The sequence below is a fragment of the Sus scrofa genome, chromosome 15 (genome assembly GCF_000003025.6).
Source record: "Sus scrofa isolate TJ Tabasco breed Duroc chromosome 15, Sscrofa11.1, whole genome shotgun sequence".
In the NCBI taxonomy this organism is placed as follows: domain Eukaryota; kingdom Metazoa; phylum Chordata; class Mammalia; order Artiodactyla; family Suidae; genus Sus; species Sus scrofa.
In genome coordinates this window covers 46,308,535-46,333,982 of record NC_010457.5, presented here as the reverse complement: position 1 = coordinate 46,333,982, position 25,448 = coordinate 46,308,535, and the positions used below count along the sequence as shown (strand labels likewise).

Sequence of the window (25,448 nt, the reverse complement as noted above, 5' to 3'; positions counted from 1 at the left end):
AGGCTTTTGCTCATGCTCTCTCCTTCTGAAGACAATCTGCCCCAAAATAAAAAAATTAGGGAGTTCCTGTTGCGGCACAGCAGAAACGAATCCCACTAGCATCCAATGGGATGTGGGTTGATCTAGCGTTGCTGTGGCTGTGGTGTAGATTGCAGATGCAGCTTGGATCCTGCGTTGCTGTGGCTGTGGTGTAGGCCAGCAGCTGTAGCTCTGATTCGACCCCAAGCCTGGGAACTTCCATATGCCACAGGTTAGGCTCTAATAAGCAAAAAAAAAAAAAAAACCAAAAATGAAAAAACTCCCTACTTGTCCACTTAATTAGATCTTACATATACTATGTCTTCCCTCAAATCATCCCCAATCCCTCTAATTCACATTAATATTTCACCTTTCTGAAATCCTAAATTACTTCTGCTCTATAATAGTACCTATTTATCTACTATTCTATGTTGCTAAAGAGTCGCATTTCCACAAAGAATGTTGTGAACAAAGAAAACGTTGTGTCCAGTGCTTTCAGGGCCTCGCATTTCTTTTCAAAATGGTAACATGTCTGAGCCTAAGACAAAATTGTGGCTTTGTCTATAAAAAAGATATGTTAGGAGTTTCCACTGTGGCGAAGCAGAAACAAATCCAACTAGGAACCATGAGGTTGCGGATTCCATCTCTGGCCTCACTCAGTGGGTTAAGGATCCGGCACTGCCATGACCTGCAGTGTAGGTGTAGGTCACAGATGCAGCTCAGATCTCGCGTGGCTGTGGCGTAGGCCAGCAGCTGTAGTTCCGATTAGACCCCTAGCCTGAGAACCTCCACATGCCGCAGGTGCGGCCCTAAAAAAGTAAAAAAAAAAAAAAAAAAAAAAAAAAAAAAGATATGCTACCTTTTTCTCTCCAACTTGAAGACAGGGATTGAGTCTTGGATTCACCTACAGAACCTTGCTTGGCAGTAAATATTAATGAGTGCTAAGGACTGGATGTTTTCATCTCCTGCAAAACTCACATATTGAATCCTAAGCCTCAATGTGATGGTATTTGGAGGTGGGACCTGTGGGAGGTCATTAGGTGGTCATGAGGATGATATGTGTTCCTAAAAAAGAAGCCCTAGAGGACTCTCTCTGCTGAGTGAGGACAGAGAGAGAAGCTGACCAGAAACCCAATCTGCCTATCAGCAACTTGATCTTGGACTCCCCAGCCTCCAGAACTAGGAAAATAAATGTTTGTTGTCAAGCAGTCCATTCTATGGCCAATTTGTTATAAAAGTCCAAACTGACTAAGACAATGAGCTAAATTAATGTGTTAACATCTGTAACACATAACAGGTACACATAACATTTCTGAACAATCTGTGCTTTTGATATTCTTAGTGATTCACATTCTGGGACAAACAAGTCATCAGTGGTACTGCAGAAAATACACATCATACACTGAGTAAGAAGTAAAATGTTCATATGGATCTATAAAATCCTAAGAATAATACCAGCTAATAGACTCCTTTCATTAGGTACTAGGGACATGATTAGATACTTTAATTTATATAATCTCATTGAATCCTCACAAGGTGCTATAATTAGCCCCAGGTTACCAGGAAGAAATTAGAGTTCAGGTGGATTAAGAAGTCTATACAAGCTCTTACTGCTTTTAAGTAAGAGAGCCAGAATTACAACCTACGGCTGCCTGATTCTAAAGCTCATGTTCTTAACCATTTTCCAACTATCCTAAAATTCAATACAGATTAATGTTCAGCTTGTCTAAGGCCCTTCAAAGTATATCAGCATGGCCAAGGCCAGGCCATCTTTCCAGCAATAATGCCTTCCATAACCTTCCTTAGATACCATTTTCCTGCCAAACCGGACCTCATGAGACACCCCAAACACACTCCAGCTCTTTCCTGACTCCCAGACTTTGCTTCATTTCTTCTCCCTCTTATATACAACTTCGCCCCTTATCTGCTGGATCCCATTCACTCCTGAGAACTCAAGTACCCAGCCATTCCTCTCTGAAGCTTCTGAGATGCCTCTTATCCACAGGATAAAATATGTGCTCCTGCCCATGTCTTTGCCTCTTCACACTCTCCCTCTGGCCTGAATAACTTGCTCCATATTCAGCTATTTACACCCAGAGGGGTCTCCTACACCAGACAATGAACACTTGATGGCAGGGGTAAGAACCCGAGGATCCACACAGCTCATCTCTAAAAATACCAGACCCTCCGCACACAGTACTTTCCCCACAGGAGGCATGTGAAGATGATTACTGCATTTGCAGAATTCTCTTTCACTTGATACCAAAAGCCCAGTAAGAAATGAGGGACTTTCTCATTCTCAACAAGACCGTACAAGGACACACATCCAAATGCTGACCATCTTTGATGGCACAGGCTTCCCTGTCCTCTCGACTGGGGGAACCAGTCACCCTCTCGGCCCTCCTCCTCCAGAGGAGGACATGGCCTTGCTGGTGCCCAGTTTGATTCAACAATCAGGAGGACAATATTTGATTTTTTTTGTTATTTGGGGTTTTTGGGGTGTTTTTTTTTAATCTTTTTTAGGGCTGCACCTGCAGCATATGGAGGTTCCCAGGCTAGGGGTCAAATTGGAGCTGTAGCCGCCAGCCTACACCACAGCTCACGGCAACACCGGATCCTTAACCCACTGAGCAGGGTCAGGGATCGAACCCATCGAACTTCATGGATACTGGTCGGGTTCGTTATCCCTGAGCCACAATAAGAACTCCTGGAGGACGATACCTGTAATAAGCCTTCTCTTGATTAGAAGAGCAGAGATCCTTAGCACATGTTTTTCCAAAATGATAACGTAAACTCAAGTCTCAGGAGGAAGTAGCATAATGATAATTCAGCTCTTTTCCAATTCTGGCAAGACCCTATCAGGTAGCATCCACTGTCTCAGGGATAAAGAAAAAGTCAACAAAGCTAGCTGCTGCCTGCCCCTCTGAGCTACCACCTCACCTCTCTTTAGTTTTATATGCTTAGGAAGTTTTGTTTTTACCAACTCTTCCCACCAAGCTTAATCTCGCCTGAATGCTACACAGTCCTATAAAATAATCAATCATTGTAGAAGTCAACACCTTATGACAACTGTTCACGACAGCTTTGGGATTCCACTGGAACTGATTTCAAAGTTATTCAGAAGCCATGCCCCCAAAAGTAGTGTCTTCATTTCATTAGGCACACCTTACACAGATTTTTTAAAGTATCATTTTAGCTTGAGTATTATCTTGGGCATGCACATGCTGCAATGTCTTAGAAGAGTTAAAGGCTTCACAAATCCTCGTCAAGGTGTACAATATGGTAAATGGTTTAAAATACTGTTTTATATCAAAATTAGCAAGGGTCTATTACAGAATAGAATAGAATATACATACAAACGTTTAAGAAAAAAATCAGAAAGTTCGGAGTTGCCACAGGCTTCTTCTTCTTTTTTTTTTTTTTTGTCTTTTTGTCTTTTTGCCTTTTCCCGGGCCACTTCCCATGGCATATGGAGGTTCCCAGGTGAGGGGTCGAATTGGAGCTATAGCCGCCGGCCTACGCCAGAGCCACGGCAACTCGGGATCCGAGTTGCGTCTGCAACCTACACCACAGCTCACAGCAATGCCGGGTCCTTAACCCACTAAGAGAGGCCAGGGATCGAACCCACAACCTCATGGTTCCTAGTTGGATTCATTAACCACTCCGCTACGACGGGAACTTCGCCACAGGCTTCTTTGTAATAGGCTAGGGATATGTTTTCATTAAAGGGGTATCAATTAAAGCATTTAGGCAAGGAAGCCATGCTGATTTCCGCTACCCAAGCTGGAGCTGTTTCCCACACCCACAGGACGACTGCCGGGTCTGCTAGATAATTTAGGGAATATATCAGAGCGGTTACGAATGTGCACCCTGGCACTGTGTTCAGATGGCCTGTGTTCCAGTGCTGCTTCCAGCACTCACTGTGTCACCCTGGGAAAATTATTCAAGCTTTCTGAAACTCAAGAGTCCTCATCTGTAAAAAAAGAGGAGTAACAGTATTTTTCCTCATAGGGTTTCTATGTGGATTAAATGAGATAACTCCTTCAAAATATTTGGAATAGTGCCTGCCACACAGTGAGAGTCTGTTTTTGCTTTTTAGGGCCACACCAGCAGCATATGGAAGTTCCCAAGCGAGGGGTTGAATTGGAGCTGCAGCTGCCAGCCTACAGCAATGCCACAGCAACACCACACCCAAGTTGAGTCTACGACCTACACCACAGCTCATGACAATGCCGGATCCTTAACTGACAGAGGGGGGTTGCCTAGGATCAAACCCACATCCTCATAGATGCTAGTTGGGTTCATTACTGCTGATCCCTAATGGGACCTCCCTTATAGTGAGAGTTTAATGACTAAAAATTACTGTTCCTTAACACTGCTGTTGATTCTTCAGCTATGTGCTGTTTAGGGAGATGGGGTGTGTGTATGTGTGGGTGGGTGGGTGTGTATGTGTGTGTAAAAATACATACAAAAACCATTTTAAGTAGTCTTACTTTTTTCCTGACTATAAGAGTATGTCGGGAGTTCCCGTCGTGGCATAATGGTTAAAGAATCCGACTAGGAACCATGAGGTTGCAGGTTCGATCCCTGGCCTTGCTCAGTGGATTAAAGACCCAGCATTGCTGTGAGCTGTGGTGTAGGTCGCAGATGCAGCTCGGATCCTGAGTTGCTGTGGCTGTGGTATAGGCCGGTGGCTACGGCTCCGATTAGACCCCTAGCCTAGGAATCTCCATATGCCGCAGGAGTGGCCCTAGAAAAGGCAAAAAGACAAAAAAAAAAAAAAAAAAGAGTCAGCCTGATCAGAGACCACCAGGGTCATTGCAGTCCAACAAAACTGGGTTTACTGCCCCACTGCTCTGAGCAAGAGGAGCCAAGGAGCATCTCCCCAGTTACCACACGGCCCTGGGGAAGGGTGGGTATAGATGAAATTTCAATGAAGCAGCACTGTGACAGGCTCAAAGCAGAGCTTGTGAAGGGGTCAACTTCAAATGGACACAGGGTCCCGCTGCCTTGAAAACTACGAAGTTAAGCTAAATGTGGGATGTTGAGTCCAGAAACCCCTTATCTGCCACTCTGTCTGGGTTATAAATGAGGCTGCTTCTCTGTGTCAAAGAGACTGAAATCGTCCAAGTGGGAGGAGGATGTGTCATTCTTATGATACCATTTCACACAGCAAAACTTCTCAGTGAATAAGAAAGCAGTAGTCACTCAGAGAAGAGAATCATTATGACATTTTACAGCCGCTGCATGTATTTGGAAGAAATATTATTTCCTGTTAATTTTGTAGCTGGTCTTAGTGTCTGTTATCCCAGCCTGATTAATGGACAGGCAGATTTCACTTTTACATTCTGAGCCAATTTTTGCTTTCTCTAAAATAACAGATGCTCTTTTAAGAAAATGGCAAAACATACAAAGGACAACATTAAAAGTTAACTACTATTAACGTTTGGTATATCTTTATAACCTTTTTTCTATGCTAACATTTTTTTGTTTTCTAAGACTGGATTTATGCTTTAAATACTGGCATAGAGCCTTTTAAATTTATAAATTTATAGTTACTATATTCCAGTATTATTAAATGTTCTGATGCAACACCATTACTACATGGCAATCCATTGCATAGATGAACCAAAACTTTTTCAACCAAACCCATATGGTTGGATTTTTTGTTTATTTCAAGCTTTTCTCAATTTTTTTTTCAATTTTAAATAAACTACATTAAATTTCTCCAAGAAATGTTTTGGAGAAATCTTTCCACATATTCATGATTATTTCCTCAAGATAAATTCCTATGAATAATAATTACATCAAAATGAATACACATTTTGTTACCAGTTGTTCAGATTATAAAAACTAACAGAAAGGGATAATTTTTACTACTACAAGCAGGACTTGAAGTTGTCTATTTTCCTACATTCCTGACAACACTAGGTACCAAATTTTTAATCTTCACCAATATTATGAACAAAGAAAAGTACCTCAGTTTAGTTCCTCTAACTGAGCACTGCTGAAGGAAGAGCTGCCTCTCCATGCAGTGTATATAATGCTATTAAGCAGGAAGTGCCCGGGAGCTGTAGTACAAGCAGGGAAAATATTTTCAGTTAGGGCTTGGAGGAGGAGAAGGCTCTTTTCACTCAAGGGGCTTTAAATCTGTTTTCCACTTTTCTAGCGGGTGCAAGGCAGCTAATTCCACAGAAAGTCTAAGGCACGTTTCCCAGCCTTTTTCCATTTGTGGCACACACAGCAAATGACAATGTCTGATCAGGATCCTGGGGCAACCAGCTATCCCAGGCCCTACCTGCCACCTTGTAGGCTGAGGGGACCGTCATTTCTGCATACCTGGGCTCTGTACTTGAGTCACATCAGCTAGAAAATTCTACACCACAGCTGCCCAAGGAATCCTGAGTGTATGTAAACACACACACACTCATGTTATGCACATAGAATATAATCTGGAAATATATATATATACATACACACACCAAGTATTCAGTTTCATCCATAATAAATGATTTCTATTTTCTTAATCTTATTTATAGCTTTTAATCTTCCTAAAATAACTAGCACATATTCATTTTCTAGTTTCCAGAGCCTACATAAATTACATGTTACAGAAGCAGTCAAAACTTTGTCACCACTGACTAACCAGTGCCCTTTAGTTAACCTTAAGAAAGCCGAATTTGGAGTTCCTGTCGTGGCGCAGTGGTTAACAAATCTGACTAGGAACCGTGAGGTTGCGGGTTCGGTCCCTGCCCTTGCTCAGTGGGTTAAGGATCTGGCGTTGCCGTGAGCTGTGGTGTAGGTTGCAGACACGGCTCGGATCCCGTGTTACTGTGGCTCTGGCGTAGGCCGGTGGCTACAGCTCCGATTCAACCCCTAGCCTGGGAACCTCCATATGCCTCGGGAGTGGCCCAAGAAATAGCAACAACAACAAAAAGACAAAAAAAAAAAAAAAAAAAAAAAAAAAAGGCCAAATTTTTCTTGCTGCTTCCTGTATCAAGTTTCTTCTAGTGTTTCCATATTTCTATGTCAGCTATTAATATCATTTATATTTCCATATGTTCCATTCTCAATTTGTCTAGTTCACGTTCTATATTGAAAATGTCCTGATGACTTTTTATACATTTTGAATGAAGCTTCGGAATGAAGCTTTTTTTTTTCCATTTTTTTTTTTATTACTCAAATGAATTTATCACATCTGTAGGAACGAAGCTTTTCTGAAAGATATTGTGTTGCCTCATCTCATCCATTAATCCTACTCAAGTCAGGGTCTGAGAATGTTTCTTCCCCCCCGCCCCACACACACACATTGTTGTTTTTTCAGCTCTTATTGGGACGCTACACATCCTGCATTATCTCATCTAACCCTTGCAACAGAACTGTGTTCTCTGTTTCAGTTAAAACTGAAGCTCAGAGTGCAAATAACTTGCCTCAGGCCATACAGTTTGCAAGCAGTGAAGCCACAGGGGAAACCAAGTCTGAAATCCAGGCCTGTTAGACCCCCAAGCATGTCTGTGGCCAGGATCTGCCTTCGATGCTTATCTGTCACTACAGGTTGACTTTTTGTGATGCTAACTCTTATCTGTCTCTAGAAGAACTACTTTGCTGTCAAGTGCAGGGCAATCCAAAAACAGGGCACGTGTGGCCAATACTCAGGGCAATGATGAGTATGTTGAATTTCAGTGTTGGAGACCATGGAACAGCAGAACTCTGCAGAAAGCAAATATCTATGGACTCAAGAGTTTTAAAGGACAGCAGTCTCCTTCAAAGACAAGACGAAGGACTTATGCATTAACCATGTTATTCTATAGCTGCATTATGTCCTAAGGATACCCTCTTTTGATATTACAAAGAAGCTAATCTCATCATTGCCTATGCCTGTTCCTGCCCACTAATCTTGACACCTTCATTAATCCCATCAATAATAATTTCATCACCTTCCTTAATAAAAAGATACGGGCTAAAGCCTAGCTTTTGTTCTGCAGAACAGAGTGCCTCCTGGGCCCCCACTTTCTAAATGTAAGAGTCTTGTGTGTTGTTATACTGCACGCGCCATCTCTCTTCCAGGATTCCCCATTTCCCTGCAGGGATGATCACAGCATTTCAGGAATTAAACCCACTGTTATTAAAATTAAACTCATCATCTCCTAATTTCATTCATTTTACTATCATCTATGTTGGTGGATATTTACCTCTATCACATCAGCATAGCAGAAACACTACACACATAACACATAACCATAACATAGCATAACATAACGGTGAGCCATGCAGGTCTCTCCCCAGCTCTACATGCGCTGATGTGATGCCGGTGGCTTGAAATTGGCTGTGATGGGGGTATTAGCACCAGAGAAATCGTCAAATGCTATAAGTCAGGTTTTCCTACCCCTCCCCCTACAAAGCCAGTTGTTAAAAATTACCGCACCCTGCACCCCGTGTTCACCACCCTTCACCACCCTATAGATCAAGTTCTTTTTGGTTGGCAGTGGGTTTCAAGTTCAAGAAATTCCACCCCTGGCCTCTCTCCATCTCTCACTCATTCTTCTCTCCTCCCTGGAGAGGGAGAGGGTTTAATCTGGTCACAAGAGAGGAGGAACCAGGCATGTGAAGCACAGTTCTGTCCTCCTTCCTCTTAAGGGCATGTGGTCTCCCAAGGGCAGCTGGCAGGTAGATTGCGCCTGCTGTGGAGACGAGGGAGAAGAAGGGACGAGGAGAAGGATTACGGTCCCACAGTGTAAGGTGGAAAAGAATGTCTAATACTGAAACTCAAGTTTTATTTATTTTATTTTATTTTTTTGTCTTTTTAGGGCCACATCCACGGCATATGGAGGTTCTCAGGCTAGGGGTTTAATCAGAGCTACAGCGGCCAGCCTACTCCACAGGCACAGCAATGTCAGATCTGAGCTGCGTTTGCAAACTACACCACAGCTCATGGCAACGCTGGATCGTTAACCCACTGAGTGAGGCCAGGGATCAAACCTGCAACCTCATGGTTCCTAGTCGGATTCATTTCTGCTGCACCACGATGGGGGACCTAATTTTTTTTTTTTTTTGTCTTTTTGTCTTTTTAGGGCCACATCCGCGGCATATGGAGGTTCCCAGACTAGGGATCTAACTGGAGCTACAGCTGCTGGCTTACGCCACAGCCACAGCAATGCTAGATATGAGCTGTGTCTATGACCTACCACATGTGGCTCATGGCAACGCCAGATCCCTAACCCACTGAGCGTAGCCAGGGATCGAACCCACACCCTCATGGTTCTTGGTTGGATTTGTTTCCACTGGTGCCATGATGGGAACTCCTGAAACTCAGTTTTAGAGTGTGCACTGCCTACATGTATAAACGTCACTCTCCCGGATCGGTCACTGTGGTCTTCATCTGCCTTCTTCCTTGGCCCTAAGGAGGTCAGACTTCGGGATGAAGAGAGGAGCACTGCTGTTTCTTGGGCCTCCTTAAACTCCCAAAAAAACACTGCATCCCGGCCGGGGGACCACCAAGACCTGCTCAGTGTTCATAATGAAATTAAATCTAACTGCAATCCTTGGTCTAATGATTATAAATGATAACAATAAGAGCAGCAGCTTAACAATCAGGAATATGCAGGTCCTGGGCAAAGTGTTTTACATAAACTGACTTGTGGTCCTAACTGTCATCAGAGAGATGGGATTAAGATGGCAGAATAGAAGGACTGGAGCGCAACTGCTCTCCTAAAAACAACAAAATTTTACAACCAAATACTGAGCAATCTTCAACCAAATGGACCGAAAACTTTCAAAAAGATATCCTACTCTAGAAGACAAAGAGGAGGCCACATCAAGAGGTGGTCATTTTGGGAAAATCTGGCCCCACTCATCAGCTCTGAGAAGTCCCAGGTCAAACAACAATCCAGGTGGGATCACAGCCCCACCCATCAGTAAACAGGATGCCTAAAGACCCCCCAGGCACACAGCCCAACCCAGAGACAAAGCCCCACCCACCAGAGGGATAGCAATCAGTTCCACCTACCAGTGGGCAGGCATTAGTCCCTCCTGTCAGGAAGCCTACAGCAAGTCCCCCATACCAACTTCAGCCACAAGAGGGTAGACATCAGAAATAAGAGAGGCTACAACTCTATTATCTGTAAAAAGGTTACCACAGCAAAAACCTGTCAAAGCAAGTAACACTTCACCCACACCTGAATGGCACTGGTGCTGCTCCACAAATAAGCACAGGATGAATTCTCTAATTTCAAAGACATCATAAACTTCATACCAAAATTCCCCTTCTCGTATCAAATTTTTACATGGCTGCCAACAATTATCTTTATTCCCTAAAAGAAAATAATTTCTGTTCTCGGAATAATTTCTGTGCTCTCTGCCATTTCTCAGACACCAGAAGGAATCATATTCTAAAGTCTAAATACCTGTATTTTTCATGAAACTGAAAGATCTTTCAAAACACTTTTCCTAGGCAGCCTTGCATTTTAATGTGTTTTTTTAAAACTAAATTTATATTCATTTATTCTTTTCATAAAAATTAGCCAGGCTTCTCTTTGTTTTACACTTTATGAATCTCCATCTCCCTGTCCGCCCACACTAGCCCTCCTTAGCAGTTTACACATGCTCACTGATTTCTGACATGCTGCAATAGTTTTGTCTTGGGCATGCACCATTTCTTTCTTTCTGATCCTGTATAATGGTAATCCTGTTATACTGCTCAAGATTCACATTTCCAGAATCACTGTTCAAAACACTGGACATTCAAATAATTTAAATTCTTCCACACAAAAGCATACAATTTTAAGAATTTTATTATTTTTAATATATTATCTTCATGTGCAAATGAACCTAATCTGATTCAGAAATGAAAATCCATCCCCTTATGAGAGCTAAACAAGAAATATTTAACAACCCTCCTCAGGAACCCACTCTACTGTTAGGATCTCTTATTAATACATGTATTCTGTCCACTGCCTCTTGCTTTATTCAAATAAAACTGAAAATACCACACCAATCTCTTGTGTGCTAGATAAAAGGTTTCCTTCCCTTCTCCAAGCTAAATAACCCTTAATCTCTTTAATTTTAAACCTTTCATTCATTATTAGAATTTCCTCTCCACTATTTTTAGATTCTCCACATTGCTCTTTAAATGAGGATCAGAAATAAACAAATACAGACCTAGAAAATCTAATAAAGACTGGGCTGGCAGTAAATGAGACTATGGCAGTAACAGGCTGCTCTGGCTCTGATTTTCTTCATTACTACTTGTTTCTCTGGCAGTCTGTTGCTGTCTCAATAAAAGATGGTGATACTCCTGATGGTATCATTCCCCAGGCCTGCAGAGACTCACGAAGAGCAGAGAGCTATCTCCACACCGCAGGAAATCTCACAGGCTCGGGGTCCTGTATCACTGCTGTGTTCCACCCACCTGGCTAGCAAGTTACCTGGCTTTACATACAGGGTTTGAAGTCAGACAGACTGGAGTTGAAATCCTAGCCCTACACTTATTAGCTATGTTGTCCAGGGCAAGTCGCTTCCTTCTCAACTGCATGATGAGAATCGCAGTTCAAACTTCATACAGTTAATTTTTAGAACGACCAAATAGAGATTATAAAGAATCTGGCATTGTGCTCAATACATATTAGATATTCAACAAATGGGAGCTTAAAAAAAGAACGTTTCCCCCCATCCTGAGCACGCATCTGGCATCTCTTTAACCTCAGGCAATGTCCAGCCCAGGAAAGTAGCATTCTTCCCAAGCCTCGATGGGCAGCAGTGCAGCAAAAATGGCTATCTGCCTATCCCATACCATTCCCTTTTCAAGTCTAAGGGTGCCCAGAATAAGACTTCTTGTTTTTTCTCAATTTTTCTGACCAACAAAATATAAACAAAAATGTCAAGAAGTAGCTTCCAGAACTTTCCTTAAAAGACAACCAGTACAGGAGTTCCCATCATAGCGCAGCAGAAACAAATCTGACTAGGAACCATGAGGTTGTGGGTTCAATTCCTGGCCTTGCTCAGTGGGTTAAGGATCCGGCATTGCTGTGAGCTGTGGTGTAGGTCGCAGACATGGCTCGGATCTGGTGTTGCTGTGGCTCTGGCGTAGGCTGGCAGCAACAGCTCCAATTAGACCCCCTAGCCTGGGAACCTGCATATGCCACAGGAGTGGCCCTAAAAAGACAACAAAATTAAAAAAAAAAAAAAAAAAAAGACAACCAGTACATGACTTTTGCCACCATCTCTCCCTGCCTTTATTCCACTTGCTGAGATTAGGATATGATGGACGGCATTCTACAGAACATCCTGAGGCAGGAGGGCTGTGGAACACAGGATGGCAGAGCAGTGAGCTCGGAGGAACCTGGGGCCTTGAGGGGAGTGCAGCCCCGTACCAGTCCCTGATTGCTTACTCCAGACTCCCTTTATGTAACGAAGGGAAAAAAACCCTCTGTACTTTTGTCATACAAAAGTATGACAAATAATACTCTGTCATTATTGAGTATTCTATAATTTTTCAGTAAATCCAGTCCTAACTAATAAAAGTACAACATCTCCAAACTGTTCATGGCGTTAAACCAGCGGCTCCTAAGCAAGGACAATTCTGACCCCCAGAGGACACATGGCGACATCTGGAGACACTGCTGGTTGTCACAACTGTGGGAGTGCTACCGCCAGGCAGTGGACAGAGGCCAGGGATGCTGCTTATAACCCCCACAACAAAGAATTATCGAGCCCCAATGTCAACTGTGCCAAGGCTGACAAACCTTGGGTCAAACACCTCTCTCAGGAAAGTCAGCGATAAAAGGCTCTTTGTTCACTATGGCAGGAGAATGAGGGGGCCTGAGTAATCAGTATTCTCCTCAGCGGAGTTACCATATATCTCAAACAGGAATCAACAGTTTTCACAAGTTCCTGTTGAGGCTTAGCAGTAACAAATCTAACTAGTATCCATAAGGAGGTAGGTTCGATACCTGGCCTGGCCTCGCTCAGTGGGTTAAAGGATCCAGTGTTGCCACCAGCTTCGGGGTAGGTCAGATTTGGCATTGCTGTGGCTGTGTCGTAGGCTGGCAGCAGCAGCTCCAATTTGACCCCAACAGTTTTCAAAGAATCAGAATACAATGAATTACATGACACAACATCTAGCCAAGCCTTCAGATCGGCAGCATGTGAAAGAGCATTACATTTAAAACAGATTCTCAGCATATTAATTGCATTTTATAATCACCTGGGGAGCTTACACCCAGGTTCCACTGCAGACCAGTTATATAAAAGTTCCCAGAGGTGAAGCCTAGGCATCTGTATTTTCCATGGAGGAGGAAATGATTTTCATGAGGGCACTTTTCACAAATACCCTGAAGAATTACAGAACACAGGCAGCCCTGGATATGCCCGATTCCTGGGCCACTCTCTGCCTACTTCTTTACAATAGATTCTGTCAGGGCAAAACCTTTCACTTCTCCTTTGCTTAATCTTCAAAATATAGGCACACACAATCCTTTCTCTAGTATGGTTGTGACTGCCAAGTTTCACTAATGGATGCATCTCTGCTCTGAACTTGAGTTTTCCTCCCTTGACCATGGCTGTCATCCCAACCACAGCAGCAGTGGCAATCCATTTGTTTGCCCTTTAATATCCACATCGACATGGCATTCAGATCTATGGCTTCTGTTGTGTTAGCAGAGTTGATCACCGCTCCTACCAGAAGATCCAGAAACTTCAAAATAATAAACCAGTCTAGCTACCATATCCTCACTTCGAGGCTAGAGAAGAAAAAGGAAGGAGCCTCAAAGGGACAGCAGGATATCAAACTGTAATTTTTTTAAAGCCTGTTAGATTCTAACATACGGCCAGGGTTAAAAATCACAAATTTAATATACCTGAAAGACACATTTCTAGCTCTATAATCCTACTGTGAAAGCAGCTCATGCCAACTCAGAATAAAACAAACTACTGCAGACCTACAAACAGCACCTTCAAGGGGCTTTTTTGGGTTTTTTTACTGCATTCCAGCCGAGCAGAGTTGAATGACTACTTCTTTCAGAAAACATTCATCTATCTCCCAAATACACATGAAATGAAAGTGGATGGTTTCACTTAGTCTAAATTAGACTCTTTCCCTGCCTCAGGCAGTGCATCCCAAAATTTTATCAAAAGCAACTTGAAGACAGTGATGTAAAACACTAATAAAGTCAGATGGCAGAATACTCTCACTGAACCAGGGAAACAACAGAATAGTGGAGACTATGATTAAAGAAAGCAGCTCCACTAGTGCTACATGGCTGATAAGCCTCATTGATGTGGGTATTAGATAGGAGTCTGATAAAAAGCAATTCTGCCTGTCAGTAAGAGGGAGCAGAACTGACCCTTAAATAGAGGGCAATTTTTCTTATCGGGTAAACAGTAAGTAGCCAAGTAACGAGCTAATTTATGCAGCATCCCTTACTCTTGGGGGAAAAACATCAATCTCTGCCATCCCAGAGCTGTTCCCGGTAGCCTCTCTAGTCCAAGAAGCAGGGAATAAGAACTAGTCCTCAGGTCTGTGCCTCAGATACAACAAAGCAGGGATAACCACCTTGTGGATAAAAGACATGGTACTTGCCGCATCAAAGAGAACTGACGAAACTTTTCAACACAGCAAAGCCCAAGGAACTGTCTTGTAGTCACAGGTCCAGGAAAGATGCCCCTAGACAATGCGGTATTTACACAGGTGTATGGAAAGCAACTCTGGATGTGCACACTGAACGTCGACTAAAATGACTTTCACAGTCTTTTCTCCCAAGGTTCCTTGCCAGACTTGCCAAGGGGACTGTAAGTTCTTCAGGATTACGCTGACCCCACAGCTGATATTGCCAGGTACACATGACTCTTTAAAGAAGCTCACACCCCTTGTTATAAGAGAATTTCACAGTCCTTCTAGAAGAGGTTATCAACCTATTCCCCAAGATTGACATGAGGAACAAAGTTTATAAAGGGAAGGAGATCAGAAGCATAAGTCATTCCACCAACTTAATTAAATGGATTCTTTTTACTTCTAATAGACAATGCCCTTTAAGAGTTTGATTATCTAATCACCAAAGCACCTCCAGGTATCCATTTCACTGAAACCCAACGTAAGGTGTTTCTAACAGGAGGGTGGGGGACATAAAAGAGAATACAATATATAGAAAAGGAATAAGGCACTAAAGGGACACCCTTTCCTGCTGTCTGTACCAGGAATACTCCTTGTTGGTAGCAGGGATCTAGATGGTGGTGGGAAGAGGTTAGGCACCTCCAACATTTTACTTTAGTCTCATTTCTCAACAGTCATGGATAATACCACTGAAGATGCTCAAGGATCAAAGGCATTCTTTAAAGTGCAACAACCCAAATCTTCCATCAGCTGAGAAATAAACAAAATGTGATATATTCATACAATGGAGTATTGATATATATTGCAACATGGATGAATCTCGAAAACATCATGCTGAGTGAAAGAAGCCAGACACAAAAGGACATATATTGTATGATTACATTTATACGAAATGTCCAGAATCGGCAAATCCACCAAGACAGAAAGCAGATTAGTGGTTGCCAAGGGCCAGGGGGAGAAGAAGAATGGGAAGTGACGGTCAGTAGGTACAAGGTAGAAACTATTTTCAGGGTGATGAAAATAGTCTGGAATTAGTTAGTGATAACAGGTGCACAGCCTTTGAATATACTAAAAACCATTGAATTGTACACTGTAAAATAATGACTTTTACAGTATGTATATTGTATCTCAATTCTTGAAAAAGCCATTCTTTAGTTTAGCTCTTCTACTGCCCCTTAAGTCTCCAGGGCTCAACCCCCAGTGGGCTACCCTTCAGTAATACCCTATTATCAAGAAGTGATGTCAAGAAAAGATTTAAGGAGTTCCCTGGTGGCTCAGCAGGTTAAGGATCTAGCCTTGTCTCTGTTGTGGCTCATGTAGCAGCTGTGGTACAGGTTTGATCCCTGTGTGAAGTGGGCATGGCCAAAAAAAGAGATTTAAGTGCTTATAATACTTTTGTTCCATCACACATTAGAGGGAAAAGGGAAAGTGTAAAATCAGAACTTCTACTGAAGGAGTCCCTCTTGTGGCTTAGTGGGTTAAGAACCCAACATGGTATCCATGAGGATGCAGGTTCGATCCCTTGCCTTGCTCAGTAGGTTAAGGACTTGGCATTGCCACAAGCAGTGGCACAGGCTACAGATGTGGCTTGTAGCCAGTGTGGCTGTGGCTGTGGCTTAGGCCTCAGCTGCAGCTCTGATTCAACCCCTAACCCAGGAACATATGGAACTTCCATATGCCATAGGTGTGGCTGTGAAAAGAGAAGACCAAAAAAAAAAAAAAAAAAAAAAGAACTTTCAGCAGTATCTTTGGGCACAGGGTGAAGAAAATCCATAATGCTCCTACTGTGACAAAAGCAGGCTGTCCAATCATCCTGGGACAATAGACATCGTGCTTTTTTTTTTTTTTTTTTTTTAAAGGGCAGTACTTGCTGAGCTACTTCTTTACCTACTAGATGACAAACTGCCAATATTAGGATATTTAAAGCATTTCAAATAGCCCAGAGCCTTTTGCTAGTACACTGTGAAGAAGATGAACCATTAATTCTTTTTTTTTTTTTTCCTAGGGCCACGCCCGCATGTGGAGGTTCCCAGGCTAGGGGTCTAAGCAGAACTGTAGCCGTCAGCCTACACCAGAGCCACAGCAACGCAGAATCCGAGCCACGTCTGCGACCTACACCACAGCTCATGGCAACGCCGGATCCTTAACCCACTAAGTAAGGCCAGGGATCGAACCCGCAACCTCATGGTTCCTAGTCGGATCCGTTAACCACTGAGCCACTGAACTCCGAACCATTAATTTTTAACAAGATTCATTCATAATAGAGGAACTGTGCTCAGATACAAAATGATAGACAGTATTACAGTACCAATAGCTGATCATTCAAAATAATTAGTTCTGATCAATAAATGCCTTTTGGCACCTTTTTGTTACACCATTAACTTTGTCACCATGTGTGCAGTGCTGGAGTCTTTCATTTGGTTCAGAAAAAAGAATACTCATCCTTAAGTCTGGAAGAAGAATGAATACTGATGCACTTAAGTATCTGCCACTATTGATCTGAGATTGTTATCTTAAACTTCCCTGCAGTTAGCAAATGATCCATGTCTGGCCTTACTGTGGAGAGACTGTTTGGCAAGGGAAATGCTTAGGAATTCAATGCACCCACAGTTTATTAACATGAGGGATCATCTGCTCATAAACAGCATCTTAGAAGGAAATTAATTCCATGGAGGGCATCCCGTTACCTTGGTCACACCACACACAGCACATCTGGGAACAATGTTATAAAAGCACCAGGCAGAGGAACACTAGAGTATAAGCCTGAACAGCACCTACAGAACCAGAGCTTGGTGCGTGTGTTGTGTGTTGAGAATTTTAAGGGGACAGGGAGGCAACAAGGGTGTGTGACACTGCGGGCTCTTGCACTTTCCATGGCATGACACTTTAAAAGGAGTCACTGGAAACCACAGTAAAGATGATCTTTGAGTAGATGTAACCTGTAAGGTTCAGATAGCAAGCTTCGAATATTGGCTCTTGGGTCCTTGATCAGTTCAAGTATCACAATTACGAAGAAGGAATTTCTAGGTTCAGACATAAATAATCACAGATAAATACCGTATAGCCTCTTCAAGATTACATATGGGAAGAGAAACATGATTAAAATCTTCAGAGACTATATCCCACAAGAACTAAACTACTTGTAAACAAAGCTACACAATCAAACCCATCATTATACATTTGTGGGACCTAGATTAACATATGGCACAGTCGATGAGAACACAGCAGTGCTGCCCACAGCGTATGTTTCTTAGAAGGTGTATTATTCAGATTAGAAAATTAACCAGCATAACTCATTTTACTGTTGACCCCATTTCAGGGGCAAATGTGGCTAAACTCCTCAGTCCAAAGACCCAATTTCAGCCAATATCTTACTTTTCCATCAGTGATTTACAAAAATTATCCATCAAAAGCAAAGCTCACAGACCAGAGCTTCCTTTCTCCCCATGCAGGCTTGATTGGGACACTAAAACAGAGGGCTAACAAGAGAAACAGAAACTAGAAAATACACAAACCACAGGATACTATACAATCATACTGTATATGCATACACTGTATTTAAAAACAAAAAATAAACACACTCACCCCTAAAATATCTCAAGTGCAATAAAGGAGACTGAACTCCCCTCTAAATGAGACTCCTGGGATATACTTCAAAAGTGTTTTCTCAAAACAACGAATCGAGAACACTTTATTCCCAAACCTGGGCCTCTGTACTTTCTAAGAAAAATGAAAATCAACACAATGTTCTACATTACAATTTTAAAAACACATTTCCTTCCACTGCTTTTCCAAGGTAAGCATCTAAGCAGCTACACAGGTTCTAACAACTGAACAGCTTTCTATTATACCCTAATTATTTCCAAAACATGATACTTTGAACAAACAAATTCCACTGCTAAAGGAGAAGGCTGGATAAATCTTGTTGTTACTAATTAGTAAGATTTATGAACTTCCTTTATTTCCACTTCCCTGACAACCACATTTTTTTTTTACCTAGCTAGGCAGAAGAGGATAATTAGTTGCTATTGTCATGCTATAATTCAAGACCAAATACCTTAGTTGTTTCAAGAACTCAACATCAGAGTTGCTGTTAATAAGCTTGATGAACTCTTCATAAGAAGGAGCATACGTGTAGGCTCTCTTGTGATGTTCATTCATCTGTTCTCTGTGCTCCAACTGGGCAAGCAGCATCTGGTTAATATAATCTGGATTACTAAGCAACTCCACTACTGGCTTCAGGACTGTGAAACAGAGAAGAAAGCACCACTGAAAAGGGTATTCTTCTTCAAAGGGATTGTTTTTATGTTATTTAATTGAAACTACATTTGGGAAACATTCTAAAACTGCTGCCCAAATGGGCCCTAGACACACACACACACACACACACACACACACACACACACACACACACACACACACACACACACACACAGCTACCCATCCCTCTGGGTTTGCTACCAGCTATGGCTACAACCAAGTAGTTGCTTTAGCAAATGAGTTACATGTAAAAAAAATAATGAAAAAAATATATAATTTGGAACCCAAGTTGTTAACAAAACTATCAAAATTAAGTACATTCATTTTTTTCCCTTTTGTTTCTTTTATAAGGCTCAATATGTTTTGTCTGCCAAAAGATGAAAGTCAACATTCTCCCAACTGGTGAAAGCAGACCTCAGGGAGGAAGTTGTTAAACAGTCAATGACACTCTGACAGATTCATCCTAACTTTAGGTTAAAATGTTCCCCCTTTCTCTGTGGTTGGCTGAATGAGCTAATGGGAACAGCTGGCTAATCCTGAGATAACAAATGAGATATTCAATCAATGCATATCAAACACAATGTTATCTGAGATTCCAAGATAAGAAAAATTTCTCTCCCATCATACGTTCTTCCATTTTTCTTATCCTGGCTAAGCATTTCCCTGGATACACTTTTTTATAGTAATCACATATATTGTGGTACAGTTCCTTTTTTATTTATTGTAAGTTACTTATAGGTCTTATGAATGAATTGTGTAAATAGCAAAGATATTTTAGGTAAATGCATACTAGAGTTTTAGTACAGATTTTCTTTCATTAATGCATATAATTGGCCTGAGTAGCTCAAAAAACTAACCCAAATGGATGCCACACCGTGGAGAGCCAAAGAACTGGCCATGTGTTATAAACAACAGAATGGGCCATGTATCTGGCAATATGTTATACAAAAAATTTGTTTATCATGCATGGCCAAGCAATGCCTTCTTTAAGTGACATTTAAACCTGACGTTTGGAAAGCACTTTAATTCCCATATATTCCACAGTATACAAGGTATGCACAGGTGTCATATAAAGTGTAATCACATTAGCATGAAGCATGTTAGTTTGCATAAGTACTGTATTAGTAATACCAATTACTTATAAAAGTCTACCTTTTGTTGTGAGAATTTCTGCAAGCATTATGCGTAAGCTGAGAGACTGGACATCCTTTGAGGGGAGGAGACAAAACACCAGAACCCGAGAACACGTCTGTAGAAATCTTACTTCATCATCTGAGTTCCTCAAGCATGCATGCAACACAAAAGGCCTCGGCTGTTCTTCATGTCTGAAAGGAAAAATACATGAAGAGATGGAAGAGGCAAGAAGGAAATTTCTATAAAAACAATTTGGTTATGTGCCATCAGGTAAAAAAAAATTTCAAATGGGCGACATATCAGTTTTAATATCTGTGTCCACTCTTCAACAATATCAATAGTCAATTTTCCCAACCACAGATGAATCTGGAAAAATGAAGATGCATGACCTTTTAGGATTTCTAACCTTAAGTGGCATCAAGAGTTATACATGACTCTCAAGTCACAGCAACAATCCAGAAAGGAATGAACATCTCTATATAACTCAATTATTTTTGAGTCTCCTAGAACTCTTTTTTTTTACCCTCTTAGCTTTTTAGGGCCACACGCGCCACACATGGAACTTCCCAGGCTAGGGGTCAACTGGAGCTGAGGCTGCCGGCCTACACCACAGCCACAGCAAGGTGGGATCTGAGCCATGTCTGCGACCTACACCACAGCTCACGGCAACACCAGATCCTTAACCCACTGAGCAAGGCCAGGGATCGAATCCGCGTCCTCATGGATAACATTTAGGCTCATGATCTCTGAGCCACAATGGGAACTCCCTCCCAGAGCTCTTCAATGTGATATACAGCTTCATTTAAAAAAACAACAACAACAACAACTCACAAAGCATAAAGCAGGGTCACCAGGCAGCTTTCCTGACTAGGGGGCTCAAGGGGTAAAACAAATGCATGGGTATTCCCACCGAGGAAAAGATCCACAACTTGATGCTACATAATTTGATGGCAAATTGCCTTCTGTGAGGCTCCTAAGTATTTTCCAGCCAATCTTACCAACCTTGGCCACAGACTACCCGTCAGCACTAACCCAATCTCATGCCAGGACCATTAATTTGGATGATCTGACTGAAGAAGAGTGGAAAGTAGGACTTCCTCTACCTCCTTTCCCCTACAGTATCTTGATAGCAATTCAAGAAAGAGTGGAAGATAATACTTCTAATATCTTCCAGATAAGTGGCAGTTTATGGGCTTCTTATAGTAACTAGTGGCCAATGGTGGGAACAAAAACAAAAGCAAAACACTAAAGAGAAAGGTAAGAAGCATACCAGGTACCACCAAGGAAATGAAACAAATAAACGCATATTGATGCCTTTATGACTAATGTGTCCTAGGAGTTAACCTTGATTTCTTTTTGCACTCAAAACTAAAGACTAGTTTCTAGTGTACATACATGAAAAAAGAAAGGTTTCCTCTTTATCTTCTACAATAAGGAAGAGGAATTGAATCCTAACGTGTCAACAATTAGGACTGTCAACAAAGTCAACACTAATGAACAACTTTAAGAGTAAGCCTTTGGATATATACTAATACATGTTTACTTTAAAAAAAATGGACTCTTCATTTATTTTAAACTCCAGCTCATTACCAGCTAGAGTTGATATTTTAATACAGTAAGATATAGATGTTACTTTGTCATGTCAAGCACTTTCAAAGGTAAAACTTTATTTTACAATATATATACAGTTAATATTTATTGGGGGGAGTTGCCCCACCCCTGCAAAATTCACTTTAACAAAAGAGCTTTCTTTATAGGACATCAAAATCCCTCTCAAAGTCCCTTCTCTGTCCTCATGGAGGGTAAACAATTAAAGACAGGGAAAAACACTGAGTGAACCAAAGCCCAGACAGCTGTTCAAAGGAGCTTGCTGTATAAAAAAAGGAAAGGTGAATGTTTCCTTGGAGCTCTCTGCTAACTCCAAGAAGGATATTCCTATGATGCCCCTAGTAAATGGGCAGCAAGCATTCATTTAGAAGCTGAGGAAGGGGTAGGTGCAGATGCCTATTCTGGGCCAAGAGGTGTCCACCCAGCATTTTGGTGGATTGAAGCCTTAGTCCTTCAGTCAGTGTGGATCAATCACTTGTTTCCTGGAGTTTTCATCATGGCTCAGCGGTAACAAACCTGACTAGTAACCCTGAGGATGTGGTTTCCATCCCTGGCCTCGCTGTGCGGGTTAAGGATCCAGCATTGCTGTGAGCTGCAGTGTAGTTTGCAGATACAGCTTGGATCCAGCGTTGCTGTGGCTGTGGTGTAGGCCAGCAGCTGCAGCTCCAATTCAACCCCTAGCCTGGGAACCTCCATATGCCACAGATGTGGCCCTAAAAAGACAAAAAAAAAAATCTTGTTTCCCAGAACTTACCACTGGGTTCTCATGCCTTGAGTGAGCTAAAGGACATTAACCTTCTGTAAATTCCTTTGTGCAATATATTTATTCTTCCCACCCACACCAAGAAGGAGATATCATCATCACCATGTTATAGATGAGACTATTAAGGATCTGGTTAAGCAAATAGTCCAAAGTCACAGAGGTAATAAACAGTGGATACAAACAACTCTCAAGTTCTGTCCTGCCTGACTTTCAAGTCCAGACTCTACACCCTAATCAGAGGTTAAGATGAAAAGGGGAAAAGAATGAAAGAAGAAAAATATGTGAATAAAAGTATTATTTCTCCCTTAAACAGCACACAGAGATTAGAAAAGGAGGCTGTGAAAGATGCTATTGATTTAACAGCATAAAAACAATTATTTTCAGATCTTCCTGAAACATTCTAGAACAAACAGATGGGGCAAAGCAAGAGGAAGCAGAGGCAAGAATTAAGTATGATCTGGACTGGCTTAGAGCAGCCAAAAGAATGTCAGCTGGAGAATAAATACAGGCTGACCGGAAAGCTGCCTCCACGCAATTGCTTAACAGTCAGCAGAGGATGTGTTGCTTTTATTAATGCAATTTATTATTCTCTTGTCTGATAGCAGCTGATTCAACTGGGCACTTCCCTGACTGCCAAAGTCATTTTGCAGCCAATGGAAATTTGCATACCAACAGTGATTTCCAGGGCGAGGGCACTGTTTACCTGGGGCAGGCAAGTACAGAAACAACAATTAAATCCAGATGTGTTTCTGCCAGCCTCGTTGTGTAATTGGTAGAAGATGATGCATAATCAGATACTGGATCCCCAGCTTTCACCTCCAGGGCATGGTCATCTATATGCAAAACACCGGTGACTTACTGGCATTTTTCCAAATATCCATAATCTCAGAGAACAGAGGCATTTTTTTTCTTTAATAAGAATCATCAACTAGAGTTTCTAGGCATAGCCTACATAGCAGTAAAATAAATCTACACTTGGCAGAAGAAAACCAGAAGTCCAAAGAGAAGGAGCTCCTAAAATGGAATCAATTCTCTGTTTCTATTATTTTGGGGCTGACCCAAACCATCTTTATATCATCTGCAAAAGCAGCAATTTTCAGAAGCTGGTAAATAAGTGCCTCAGTGAAAAATACAGTCTCATGTTGAAATCAGATAATCATAAAAACAGTAAATTTCTCTAACTACTTGCTCTTCTCCCAAATCTCAATTCATCAGTCTTCCTACTGGAATAAAATAATGATCTAAAATACTCTTCTCTATTGAATCATATTTTAAATACCTTAAAGTGAGCTTCCACTGAATTTAAACAAGTGTCTGACACTTTCTGCCAGGCAGAACTAGGGAGCACTTTATAAAACAGGTACTACAGCAAATTAGGTGCTGCATGGGGCTGCTGAACACTTCAGAAGGCTAACTTTGAGACCCCAGGGAGTTAACCCAAGAGTCTATTTCTCCTGTTTTCCTATGATTCACATATCTCCTTACAGGAAGTCATCTTCTCTCCAAACAGTGGTTTTCAAAGGGTGGTCTAGAGGCTCCTGGGTCCCCAAGACACTTTCAGGTGGTCCAAACCATATTCACAGTACTACAAAAATTCCATGTGTCTTTTTCACTCATACGGGTTGTGGTGGCGTTTTTCAGAGACTACTTGATGTGTGATGACATTGCCACTCTGATGGTGAGTGGAAGGTGTACTTTGTATTCTTACACTTAAAAAAGTTTCTTAGTTTAATACTGAATATGGTAAATATTGACAGATATGATGAGTGGTGAGCTGGTAAAAGTTTAACAACTCGCACTCCAGGGTGAAAAAAGCTTCAAGGTGCAGCATTTTCCTGTGGCCAATTATGATGGGACAATGTGACCTCCGGGTTGGGAAGAGCTGTGCACAGTCAGCTCCTGCAAACCAGCCAGGCTTGCCCCAGGACACTACGTGCCATAACCCACATAAACTAAAGCTCTTTTAGGGCCTTAAAAACTTAAGGGGCGGGGGGATTCTGAGACCACGAAATCTAAAAATTGCTGATCTATGGTAATTTTTTTCAAACTGTGGGTTGTGACTCCCACAAAATTTAGTCTCAAAGGCCATGCTTTTAAATGGTAAACAATAAAAAATATCAAAGTTATCACAGGTAATGAATATTTTTGGATGAAACTGGTCACAATATAAAATGTATTCCCAGTTTTATTTTTAAACACTGGGGGCAGCAAAATGGAAAAGAAAAGGCACATGGTAGCTCTATGGAAGCTAGCCTCACAAGCGTGAGCTGGGGACATGGGAGTGAGGACAATTTGTGGGAAGAGGTAGCCCAGCGGAGGATGAGAGCTGCTGCTGCACCACTACCCCCAGTGGCCAGGCCGAGAAAGTGCTTTCAGACAGAGGCTCACAACCAGGCTTCTTAGAGGAATAGGAGTTACCACCCGCTCAAGGAAGATTCCTCTGCTTACTTATGCAGTCTGCAATACCTCCTCTCTTCCCTACAGCAGAGGCAGAGCAGTGTCAGTGAGAAGCGGCATGTTAACCGCAGAGAGTTCCGTTCCTGCTCCAACTGAGGCCACATCCAAACGGGCAAAAGGCCACTCACTGCAATAAGACTGTATTTTTTTGTTTTTACAGCTGCACCTTCGGCATATGGTAGTTCCCAGGCTAGGGGTCAAATCAGAGCTGTAGCTGCAAGCCTACACCACATCCACAGCAACTCGGAATCCAGGTCGCATCTGCGACCTACACCACAGCTCATGGCAACACCAGATCCTTAACCCACTGAGTGAGTCCAGGGATCGAACACACATCTTCATGGATACCATGCCAGGTCCTTAACCCACTGAGCCACAGCAGGAACTCCAAGACTGCACTTTATGTCCAAGTTAGAGGTGCTAGGATTCACCACGCTCTCAGGCATTTAAGATCCCATCAGTGAACCTGGGAGTAAGAACTTGCTATGAGCACAGAAAGGCCTTGGTGAAATCTTCCTTGAGGCAGGGTGACTCTCAGGCACAAGCCTTTCCTGTGTAACAGTACAAAAAGCTGCTAAGCCTAAATACAAGCAATTTTCACAC

The 25,448-nt window shown here is 42.0% G+C and overlaps 1 protein-coding gene across 1 annotated transcript in view; it reads right to left on the bottom strand.

Annotated features, from left to right (window-relative positions):
- Positions 1–25,448, bottom strand: part of SNX25 (sorting nexin 25) — an 81,438-nt gene that overhangs the window by 54,422 nt on the left and 1,568 nt on the right. Inside the window, 2 exon segments of the mRNA XM_013984049.2 lie at positions 18,681–18,867; positions 20,036–20,208. Of these exon segments, the coding sequence (XP_013839503.2) occupies positions 18,681–18,867; positions 20,036–20,208 (360 nt within the window).